At 45.9% G+C, this 12,147-nt stretch overlaps 1 protein-coding gene across 2 annotated transcripts in view; it reads left to right on the plus strand.

Moving 5' to 3' along the window:
• Positions 1 to 12,147, plus strand: part of SLIT3 (slit guidance ligand 3) — a 472,700-nt gene that overhangs the window by 439,563 nt on the left and 20,990 nt on the right. For both annotated transcript variants that reach the window (XM_050312542.1, XM_050312543.1), the window contains 3 exons: positions 1,543 to 1,680; positions 7,937 to 8,177; positions 9,879 to 10,009. In XM_050312542.1, the coding sequence (XP_050168499.1) occupies positions 1,543 to 1,680; positions 7,937 to 8,177; positions 9,879 to 10,009 (510 nt within the window). The remainder of the gene's footprint in view (positions 1 to 1,542; positions 1,681 to 7,936; positions 8,178 to 9,878; positions 10,010 to 12,147) is intronic.

Genomic DNA, 12,147 nt, shown 5'->3' on the forward strand with positions numbered 1-12,147 from the left:
ATGAGAAGTGTATGGATCTGGCCCAACCTTATCCACCTGACAGCCACAGATGCACAGTTTGCTCCCCTCCTTGAGCCAGTCAGAAGCCACATTTTGAAGTGGAGACTGCAGGTCACATTCTCAGTGGCTGCAGTAGCCCCAGTGCTGTGGCAGCTGCTCCGTGGCCATTGGCACACACAGGACACGCTGCTGCACTCTGGCAAGTGCCACCCCCCTCACTGCCTTGCCCTGGTGAGCTGGGCAGTGGCCAGGAGCCACACACTGTCACTGGGAACCAAAGTCAGCACAGTGACTGCTGCCTGCAAAGTGGAAATATTTTCCCTCATGGCTCCCATGTGTCCAGTTCCTCTGAAGAAGGTGCTTCCTCCTGCACTTACCCCACCAGGCTGCTGGCAGGGAGGAGGAGGAGGAATAGATTGATGGAGCAGTAGTTTTGCTCCTGGTGCTGCCTCCCTCAGTTTTATAATGTCTCTCCTCTTTCAGCTCTCAGTGGCAGCCACTCTGAGTCCAACTATGAGGCTCTAGCAAGAGCACAGACCTCTCTTTTATTGCTAAATTAACTGTAGCTCTTCCCTTGTTTTGGTTGAAGTGGTTTGCCTTTTTTTTTCCAGATGTGCAACAACATCCAACTGGGAGGAGTAAAATTTGTTTTATGGACTAAAGAATGTTCATGACTAAACATTGTCTGCAGTATAGATTCAAAAAAAAGGCTGCTCAGCAATCCCAAAAGATCAGATCCAAGTCAGAGACTTTGGGATGCATTTTCTATTGTCAGGTTATAAACTTCTGCAAGACTTCTTATAAATAGAAATGCTGACGCAGCCTTCGTGCAGCTAACTTGAGAATTGTATAAAAACAAAAGGCAATGTCTGCAGGCTTGGGTACATCCCATGGTGATGTTCCTGTGAACAGTGTTCCCCCACAGCAGCAGGTACAGGCTTTGCCTGAGTGTCACCACAGGAAAGGACTGGCTGCAAAGACAACTTTCCATAGCTGCAGCAGCGTTTTGCCTTGCAACTGAATGGCAAACAGGTGGTGGTCTCAAAACCAATAGTCTTTTCCTTTAGATTTGCTGAATTTTATGGCCTGTTTGCAGACTGCTTCCATTTGGAAGGCGGGACCTTCCTGTGCTCTGTGGAGCTGCACAGGGTCAACCTCAGACACTCAGCACCCGCAAAAGCATCAGAGCCACTGCCCTGGCAGAATATTGCCCTTCGAGTCTGTGAGGTTAGGGAAGATGTTGTCATCTTTAGCACAATTGGGAGACAACTGTGTGATCACCCTTCTCCACAGACTTGGCTGAGGAAAAGCTGTAGCAGGGTGTTGCTTTGCTCAGCTTGAATTTCAGCAGATTGCCGAACCTCAAGTGCAGCCAGCCAGGAGGGACCTGAGCGCTTCTGATGGCAGGAATCCTGCTTGGTGCTGCCAGGAGTAATTGCTAACCCCTCCCCACCTCAGATCAGACTGGTGCTGGGCTGCCTGCGTGTGCTGTTGTTGTGAGTGTGGAAACAAGCCATTAACAGCGACCCTCTTGCCTTTCAGATGCGAGTGCTTGCCGGGCTACAGCGGCAAGCACTGCGAAGTCGATGATGATGACTGCGTGGGCCACAAGTGCCGCCACGGAGCCCTGTGTGTGGATGCTGTCAATGGCTACACCTGTGTCTGTCCCCAGGGCTTCAGGTAGGCGGGAGGCAGCTCCTCCCTGGAATGTCCCATGGAGTTTGGGGGCGCTTTCTTTCAGTGCTTTCATCCTCAGGACCAATCAGCCTCTGGTTAGAGCGTTGATCTGTCCTTGCCTGTGTGAATGGGTGGCTCAGTGCCCCAAGTTCTGTACCTGAGGGAGGTCTTCACGAGTTAACTGGGTCCAGGGGTCTGCAATTCTGGCTGGGAAAGCAGCAATTTGCCCTTGGAGCAGTGCTGTGTTAGTCTGCCTGCCTGCCCCTGGTACACGAGGTAATACACCCACGTGAATCCTACAGAGATAAACCCAGCGTGTGCAGAGTGGGCAAAGAAGAATAAAATTGCACGTATGAACCCTCAGACCTGGCTGCAGGAAGGTGTGAGTCTGAAAATTTTGTGCCAGTGCCTTCTGGTGGATGAGCTCAATGGTGATTTGGGCTGTAAATTTCCAGTCTCTCATTCTGACAGCTGCCAATATATCTGACTCCTGGAAATCTCTCTGTCTGTCAAAGATAAGTGTGCTCCTCCAAATGGATTCACTAATCATTGCCTGAGGCTGGATACTGGCTTCCTTCCAGCTAAACCTTGTCTGTGTTTGAAATACACACAAGACAAAGAAGGAATACCTGAAAAGATCAGCCTTGACAAAGCAGAAATTGCGTGAACACTTATAAATCATCTTCTCTGCTTTGTATCTGCAACTGTTTTCATTCTTCTTGCTTTCATCCTTGCTGGTTTGGGATTTTTTTCCCCTCTCAACACACATTTTTGTTGCAAAGCAGACAGTTTTCCCTGAGAAGGCATTGATATATAGCATGATGTCAGCCCATGGTTCGCAGAATCAGACTTGTTATTTACAAGGTATCAGATATCCTCTGAATTTCAATTCATACCCTTTTCTCCATGTTTCACACTCTGCTTCAATCCATTTGATGGCCTGGGGGATCTTGAAGACTGGTGACTGGTAAGGCTAACATGTGACTGTCCCACAGTGGGATTGTAAATCCTCAGTGTTATCTAATTGTTAGAGTTGAGAAATGGGATTGCACAGCCATGTCTGGAGTCAAGGGTAACTTGAGCCTGTCATCAGATGGAAGTGACTCGGAGGCTTCAGCTGCATGTCCTCTGATTTTTAAGGCCTGTCAGTACTAGGCAGTGATGAATGTGAGGATTTTTTTCCGGGAAAGCAGAGTTGGGCAGACATGTTTTGAGTTGTGACACCACTGGGTGGAGCAGCAGGGGTCCCTTGCCATCTACCAAACAGCTCTACTGGCAATTAAAGCAGTGCCCCAGCTTGACTGGTCTCACCCCAGGGGCTTCAAGAGCAGAACAAGAACAGCCCAGCATTGCTCAAATGATGGGGCTTCATTCCACTAAAACTCCTCTAAGTAGAGGAAACATCTTTCTACACAAAACTCCAAAACTCAGCTGCCAGCTTAGACAGCCCTTCATAGCCCAAGGCACTGTGGGCAAGCAAAGTAATCCTGCTGCCTGTCATCAGCACAGCCAGGATTAACTTGAGTTCTCCTCTTTGCTTTATTTTTTTTTCCACTAGTCCATGCCCCCTCCCTAAATTTCCTGTGCAAGATGCAAGGGAGACAAGGGTCTTTTGGGAGAAAAAGTGCTACCATGTTCCCTCTGCCAAGGCAGAGAGCAAGCTGGAGCCTGTGTGTTCTCCATGCAGAATAGTCCCTGCTCGTGTTTGATTTCAGGATTAAAATTCTGCTGACAAAATACGATCTCATTATTCTTCCCATGACTCCAGCCTTTTGTAGTTTAAAGGCCTGCTGCTCTGAAGGGGGTTCTGAGGTTTGGGTTTTTTCCCTGTTAGGATTACAATTGCAAATGTGGTGATTGACAGAGTTCAGCCTTCTGATGTTCAGGGTTACAGACTCCCCTTTCTCAGAGCTGCCTCGGGCACAGGGATGTGTGGCAAGGAGATAACTCTGCAAGTGTTTGAAGGCTGCAAGTGTTGATGAAAAGGAGAGAACATAAGGAGTGGTCTGACAAAGGTAACTAGAAGACCTAAGATGATGATTAATGAAGTTTTTTTGGCTAAGTATCAGGAATCATTTCCCAGCAGTGAGTTTGCAGAGTGCCCTCCCAATTATCCAGAGTTTATGCTGTTGTAATAAGTGCACAGACCTGTAACAATTTTATGGTTGTCACTACACTGTATGTCAAAGCCATTCAGAGCCACATATTAATAAGGATGTTAAAACTTACATCCTCACAGGGCTGAACAAATGGCACTTGGGTGATTTTTAACAGTGTAGGTAGGGCCTCACACACAGTGACACCTCTCTGATGACAGCCCTGAAAAGCAATAGTGCCAACATGCACGGACTTGCTTTCCCAACTTACCGTGTCCAATTCACTGGCCAGATGTACTTGTGCTCCTCACAGCACCTTTCCTTAGCACTCAGCAACCTCTTGCAGCTTCATAACATACTTAACATCCTGAAAAGTTTTTGGTGCTTTCTTCCCTAAATAGCATTCGTTTACCCCCTGCAGACGAAAACATTTGAGAGAACTTGTGAGCCCTGCTGGATAAAACCCAAGTTCTCAAAGCTTCCCTCCAGCAATCAGCCTCACAGTAGTGTTGCCTGATAAATGCTGCTCTGGTGGGGAAGCACACATTAAGCTGCAGAGCCTGATGGAAGCGCTGCTCTTCCACGGCGCAGATGCTTCTGAGCTCTCCACTGGGACAGATTGCTGCAAGAAACTCAGCAGTGATTATTTAAATAAAGGAGATCATACCAGGCAGAATGGACTTGGCCGTGTCGGGCTGTGCTCCACGTTCCACTGGTGGAGAAAAGAAGTCACGTTAATTATTTCTAAATATGTACCTTAAAAAATATTTTAACACTGAAAAAGAAAAAGGGCTTGACAAACACTGTTGCTGCTGACATTTCTAGGTGCCACTATCAGGACAGAAGCACTGGTAAAGCCCCTGACTGAAGGGGTTTCAAAGCAAGGAAGGGTGTGCAGGAGCCATACCAGGAGCTTTGGGGAATCTTTCAGAGCAGCACCAAGCACAGACACACTGGCTTCTCCCAACATTTGCTTTCTGTTAGTGGAGGCTGTCGCGGGTCGCGTGGATTTTTTTGTTATTATTATTTTTAACTTCCGTGAAATTAGAATTTTATACACTGAATTTTCCTTGTGTTTTCTCCTTGCTGCTGAAGACAAAACAGAACAGTGGGCATTGGGTAGAACCAAGCTCAGGGGCTGGGTTAGCAGTGCTCTGTTGTGCCAGGCACCTCTGGGAAGCATTTCCAGCTGAGCCCAGGCCGGGTGACAGCCACCTGTGGGGCTGAACCTGGTCTGATCCCTTTGCTGGCTCTCCTGATGTGTTTTCCAGCCACAGATCCCAGCCCTGGAGAGGGAGATCACACACCTAATGAAACCAGGCTGTGAATAGGAATGTGCTCTGGTCAGACAGTCCCCTTCCATGCCTGGCTGGTCCCCAGCTCACCAGCTCTGATGGATCTGACTGTGCTGGTAGGAAACTGCCACAGTAACTGCCTTAAACTGGCAAGAGTTGCTTTCTGTGTATCTATCTTCTCATGAGATTGTTCCTTTTTTCTTTTTTGTGGTAATATTCCTTTGTTTTTCTTGGAAAGGGGAATCCAAGCCATCTCTTGCTGAGTGGTGGTCCTGTGCCCCCGAGCTGCTGTGCTCACCCTGCAGGAATGGGGGCCTCTGGGTTTCTGCCAAGGAGCTGCAGCAAAGGATCTTGCCCCAGAAGAGAAAGTCTCTGAATCTATAACTAATTCATAGTTTAGGTGTGTCCACAAACACATGTTCCCAAGAACAAATTTGCTTTGAGAAACACATGAGACTGAGCAAAGACAAGTGTTTCCCATTGTGCTGGGTTCACCAAAGGGGAGAGAAAATGTAATGAAAGGCTGTGGGGTGTGATAAGGGCAGGGAGAGATCACTCACCAGTTACCATCACGGGCAAAACAGGCCTGACTTAAGGAAACTTATTGACAATTAAGTCAGAGAAGGATAATAAGAAATAAAAACTAAAAACACCTTCCCCCCAAAGCTTCCTGCCCCTTAGGGCACCAAGGTGGGGATGGTATGGCATGGGGAGGCAGCTGTAAAATATCACTTGTCCTTGTGGTGAATAAGGAAATGTCAGGGCAATGCAACAAGAAAACTGTTGAAATGCAGTTTTGGACAAAGTTAGGATGCTGGTAAGGTATTCCATGCTGTATAGAAGCTGTGAGGAAAGGAGAGCTTTTCTGGCCTTCTCCCAAGTGCAAATCCCAAATGTTTGCATCTTTCAAGGTATTCTTCAAGATTGCCTTTCATAGAAGTTAGACCCTATGTCTCTGCTGTCAGACATGATAGAAAAGCAGAGCAGCTCCACTGCCTCTAACTCAGTTCAGGATTTATCCCATCTGTATTTTGTTGTGTGTTTCAACCTCACGTTTCCCAGAGGCAGACCCAGAGAGTGGCGTGTGTTGTGAGAACAGGGGCAGGGAAACACAGCACTAAAGATAGAGCCATGGTGCTCTGTGCAAAATTTAACATGAGAAAACATAAAGGAAAATCAATCCTCTGCATTCCCTGCTGTTACACATGCAGCATGGAGTATGTTGTGGCTGGTTTATTTGCTGTTCTTGCATGTCTTGTAGCAGTGCTATTTACTGCAGGGCCATGGCTTGGGTTTCCAATCTAATTGTATCTAGGAACGTTGCCTAGAAATTCCCTGAGCTTCCATGTCTCACCTGCCTTGCTGGAGAGGAGTGAGGGTTCTGGCATTTTTGTGCTTTGTTTTTATAAGAGTGCTGTTACTCCACAAAGTGCTCCTCGTGGGACAAGTGAGATTCCAGGACTGGGCTCATGGGTTATTCACTGCATGAATGGGTCTGCCACAATCCTCTCCTGGAAAACCCTCCTTCCCATGCTGGTGAATGCTGTGCAACACAGAGAGAGGGTGTAAGAGCCCTTGCCTACAGTTCTCACCACAGCTGTCCATCCCACAGCATTCCCCAAAGCTCTGCAGCCCCGTGGTGTTCCCCACAGCATGTTCCCTACCCACCAGCGTGTCACCATTTCACCGTCTACATGTTGTCAAGCAGTGACGGGTCTTGATGCAAAGGGTTTATGTTCTCTCATCAGTACAGAAAGGGTTTGTTGGGTTTGTGCAGTGGCTGTAATGAGGGATTTGGGATATGTGCAGCCAGCCTGCCCCAGCCCCTTTGCATACCCATTAATTGCAGAGGCCATCTGGAGGTACTACTGGGCAGAGGTTTTTCATTTACTTTTTGCAGTTCGGTCTGACATATGACTTCAGTGTGAAAGAAGGCTTCAGCTTTCTGCTCTTTCTCCCTTTCCCCTGCCCTTACACAGTGTCAGTGCTCCTCTGTGGCTGAGCCACTGCAGCCAGTGCCCTGTGAAATGTGCAGCCACGCTGAGCTGGGAGGGCAGCCCTGGGGCCTGAGCCATCCCTGCTCCTGGGTGTCATGGCCCCAGCCTGGGAGGTCAGAGGTTCCTACACACGGGCTTTGCTCAGCCTCTCACACAGTAAAGTCTGAAGCAGAGCACTTTCCTCCAGATCTCAGTGTGATTCCACTTCGGATCTGGCATTTGGTTTTCAGCTGCCTCTGACTGGGGGAGAGCTTCCTTTCCTTTGCCTTTTCCTGATCATTGCCAATCACAAACTCAGCTAACATAAAGTTAACGATCCTGCTGATGTTGGAAACCATCAGTTCGGGGGGGCTGCCCAGCAGATAGTGTGGTAGCAGTGCATTGCTGCTGAGGCCTTTAGCAGTTGTCCATCTGTTGGTGATACACTCTAATATACAGTAAACAAAGTGAGGGGGCTGTAAAAACCGCTCAGAACAGAGGTGCTTGCCACTTACAACAGCAGAGTAGACTCAAATCACAAAGCCAGTGATGGGGAAATCTCAGGTTTGGGTTTAAATGGCTCACAGATATCACTGGGAACCTCTGCAGGGCACCGTGTGGGTGGGAGCTATTTCAGACAGGCTGTGGTACCTTGCAGAGCTAAATAACCAGTGCAAAGGGCAGTACAGATTGCTTTCAGTATCTGAACTGGCTCGTTCAGGGCCAGCACAGGGATTTCTGACAGCATTAAGCTGTAAAGCTTTCACACCGTACAGCAGGTACGTGGTAGCTGAACCTCAGTAGCAGTGTGATGGCAGCATCCGAAAACGCTTCCTTCCCTGAAAAAACAGTGATAACTGAGGGTTACTTTTTCTTTCCTTTACTTCTGCAGTGGACTTTTCTGCGAAACTCCTCCGCCCATGGTCCTGCTGCAGACGAGCCCCTGTGACAACTACGAGTGCCAGAACGGGGCGCAGTGCATCGTCGCCCACCACGAGCCCGTGTGCCGCTGCCTCGCCGGCTTCGCGGGCCAGAGGTGCGAGAAGCTCATCACCGTCAACTTCGTGGGGAAGGACTCCTACGTGGAGCTGCCATCAGCCAAAATCCGCCCTCAGGCAAACATCTCCCTCCAGGTGTGTCAGGCAGAGCAGCCCAGGGGCTGTTGGCCAAGATGCTGAAAAAGTCAGAGTCAACAAGGGCCACTCGCCTGCTCTAAAATTACTGAAATGGGAAGGAGCAACCAAGGTGCACCTTTGTGGGCACACATCCTGCCTCCAAAATCTTGCCACTCTCTTATTCCCAGACTGGCAGTGCAACCAGGGATGATTCAGGAAGCCTCCCTGTCTTCTCACTGATTCACAGCACTGCGTTCCATCCTGTGGAAATCAGTGCTGAATGTTAGGACACTTAATAAAAGAGGCTGCTCTAAATGGCCTCTCCAGACAATATTTTGCTTACTCTTTTGCTGTGCACATTCAGCAGATAAAAGGCCTGGGATTTTGGTACAGGCCTATTTGGTTTGATGTTTAAGTTCAGAAGGCAATTGAAAACAGGTATCAAAGGTGCCAGGCCACTGCTGTCTTCTTTGTGGTTGTGGAGCAAAAGTATCTTGGATACTTACTCCACTACGATATTTAAGTGATTAGAAATTGCATTCACAGTCTAGTAAGCATTAAACTGATTTTTTTCCCCTTAATATTTCAAAATTAGTGAGGGAATAATTTCTAGTTTTGTATGTTTTCTAATAAGAAGATGGTTATAATTAAAATAGCAATGTCAACACATGGCAAAGAGGACCGAATTTCCACATTAGGAATAGATTTTTAAAGGGTGGTTCCTGTAAAGTTTATTCTAGTGACAAAATTCCATAAGTAATATTTATCTTTTCTCTAATAGCTTGAATATGCTGCTCACATGAAAATTAGGCTGATTCATGTATATTTGAAACTCCAGCTTTTTCTTCAAAACCCTCTATTATTTAATATTACAAAAGAGATTCTAAAATATAGACACTCTAAAATATGGCTCCCAAAAGGCTCCAAATATTGTAGGTCTACTTTAAAGCTGGAAATCTGAACAAAGCACATTACATCAGCTATAGCTTCAAGAATAAAACTGATTCTTAGAGAAAACACATGCAGATGACATTCTCACTTGTTTCCCAAGCTTGATATTATTCTTGTATCCAGTAATTAATTACTAGTGAATTAAAATTAGAATACAACATTGATTATTAAGAACAGATAGAAGAAATTGTATTAAAAAGTTCACAAGAAAAATAAAAGCTTCTAAGGGTAAAAGGATACTATTTAAATATATGTATAAATCCAAACAGATTTTTAAATTTGCTGTTTAGTTTTTGCATTTAACAGCAGGTAGGTTGTATTCAAAAATCCTATTTTGTCAATTTTTTTGTACTACAGGGACATTTGAGAGATGGAGACTGGGAAAGCGAAGTCCTTGTTTTTTGATTCAGCATTCCAGTTTTTTCCCCATGATGTACACAGAAGCTAGAGGGATGAGGGCTGCTCTATTCCTCCTGACTCTCTAAATGTCCCATTTGAAATCAGCATGAGTCACTAATAACTGAGTAAATAAATGTGAAATGTGGGAACGGGTCCTTCTTTCCTTCCTCATGTCCACAGCAAGCCTGGGAGGAGCTCAGCACCTCCTGGCTCTTGCTCTCGTTGGCGCACCTGTACATGATTTATTAAATTATACTTGAATTGCACATATGATTTTGGTTTGATTTTTTTTTTTATTTTTTTAAATATAGGCTTATTTCTGTTCTAATCATTCCCAAGCAACCTTACCTGGTTATTAATGTTTCACAGGTAGCCACAGACAAGGACAATGGCATCTTATTATACAAAGGAGACAACGATCCTTTGGCTCTGGAGTTGTACCAAGGACACGTGAGGCTCATCTACGACACACTGAATTCCCCACCTACCACAGTATACAGGTAAATAGATAAGCTTTGCCAAGACAGTTGATTTCCAAAACAGATGGAGAAGAGGCAAGATTTTTTCTAAGAAATGTGCATGGGAGAAGAACCTTTTATTTTACTTTGAGGAATATCTTTTATGCGCGTAATTAGATAAGAAAGAGTAAAGACTTAGCTAGAGGCTGCATGGTTAAAAATTGACATTTATTGGCAATACCAGTGATCCTGTGTCCTACTGTAATTACAGAAAAATCTATTTTTTGTAAAGATTCAGTTTCTGGTGAATTTTGTCCTTGAAATAGTTCCAATTAATCATTTTCTTTGTTGATATCTAGCATTAATTTACTCACCAAGACAGAACAGTGACTGTGCGACTGCAGGGTGAGACTGTGTCAAATAGGAGGAGAAGGGCTGAATTCCTCTACAGGGTGCATATTTTTAGAGGAACTCTTGTCTGTATCAGTAGTAACTACACAAACCATGAAAAAGCACAAATTGCAAAGGTAAATTGCAGGGTAATTTGGCCTTCAGACACTTGGCTTCTGAGGGTACCAAACCCACAGGTTTCATTCGTTAGTCACAAGACAGAAAAGCAAATGTACAAGTGAAATCCACACACAGAGGTGTTTTTGGAGTAAAGAGAGATGTGCTGCTCTTGTCATCCATGGTTCCTTCAGCAACCCTCTCCACAGGTTAACTCCCCGCTCGTTATTTTTAATCCCTGTTGCTCCAGTTTGTTCTGGGCACACGTGCAGCTGTGACCACATGGAGTGTTTCGGGTTCAGCACGGACTCATGGCATTGAAATTCCTACAGGAAGAGCATCCTATTAGAGCAAGGGACAGGACCACATATCACCAGCCAGGATGGGCCTTCCACTTTTCCCAGAAAGTTTTTCTCAGCACTTGGTAAAACTTGACCCAACTTCTTTAGGGGAATAGTGGCTTATTTAAGAAAATGCAAAAATTCTTTCTGTGTAAAAGGAAACTGGATAGTGCCAGTGCAGGCATGTCACCAGGAAGAGCACTGGCTTGGAATGAAGGGAGTGGTTTGCTCGACATTTCCACCAGCTGGATGGATAGGTGTGAAAAGCTCCTCTGTGTGTGGCTGCTGATCCTAATTGATTTTGTGTTAGAGCAAAGCTGGAGTTGTTAAACAGTTTTACGCCGCTAATTAGAGCGTGGGGAAAGCTCGTTACGTGTGGGCAGCACGGGGGTGGCAGGGGGGTCAGTGGGGATGTTTGCTCACTGTTGGCATGGCAGAGCAGTGTGGTGACAAGAGCTGCTGCCACCATCACAACAACGCTTTGTGGACCCGCCGCCTCCTGGCAAAGCTGCCGGGGATGGCGAGCGCCGGTGTCCTCATTATTCCCTCGCCCTTCGCATGGATCAAGGAGGAGGTCTCCATTCACACTGACACCTCATTACCATAAGATTAATGGCCTGTTCACTGCATCCTGCACTGCAGTGATCTGTTGAGATGGGAAAGAAGCTGCTTAATACGATGCCCTTTCCGAAATGTCACTCTAATCTTTTATTAGTTTAAGGAGTGGAGCAAAATGGGATTAGCATGGAGCTTGATGGGAAAAGATTAGGTTGATTGAGAAAAACTGCAGCTAAAGAATGTCAGAAAGGGCCTCTAAATAGATTAAAAGACTTGTTTTTCTTAAGGGCTGAAGAAGGAGGGGGAAATCTGCTTCCCTCCTTACAGATCTAGGATTTAAGGGTAGAAGGCATGAGTGGTTCTGGTTTGACCTCCCTGTATATCCTGTTTGACTTTTAGATAAGGTGTGAGCTCTGTTTGGCTAAGAGACAACTTCCAGCTTGGCACAGAGTTTTGACAGGAAAACACCAAATAATGGAAAATCCCCCATTTCCTTTAGCACTTTGGACAATGGTCAAATATTTCCCTTATTCAGGCATTGGCCATCATTTCTAAGTGGTGTCACTAATACCTTCTGGATGTTTTAGAGGGTTTCTCCAGGGAAATGGAAGTCCATTTATATCCTGTACTGGCTCCCATGAGTTTATCTGTACTTTTAATTGCATTGTCTCCTAACCTGCATTTTGATAAAATGAATAGCTGATTCAGTGTGATGTATTTTATGTCAACCTGAAGAAACTCTTTTCTGCAACTTCTACAATTTTGATTTTTCAT

This window comes from Myiozetetes cayanensis, unplaced genomic scaffold, assembly GCF_022539395.1.
Source record: "Myiozetetes cayanensis isolate MyiCay16 unplaced genomic scaffold, myiCay2020 scf17, whole genome shotgun sequence".
Lineage (NCBI taxonomy): Eukaryota > Metazoa > Chordata > Aves > Passeriformes > Tyrannidae > Myiozetetes > Myiozetetes cayanensis.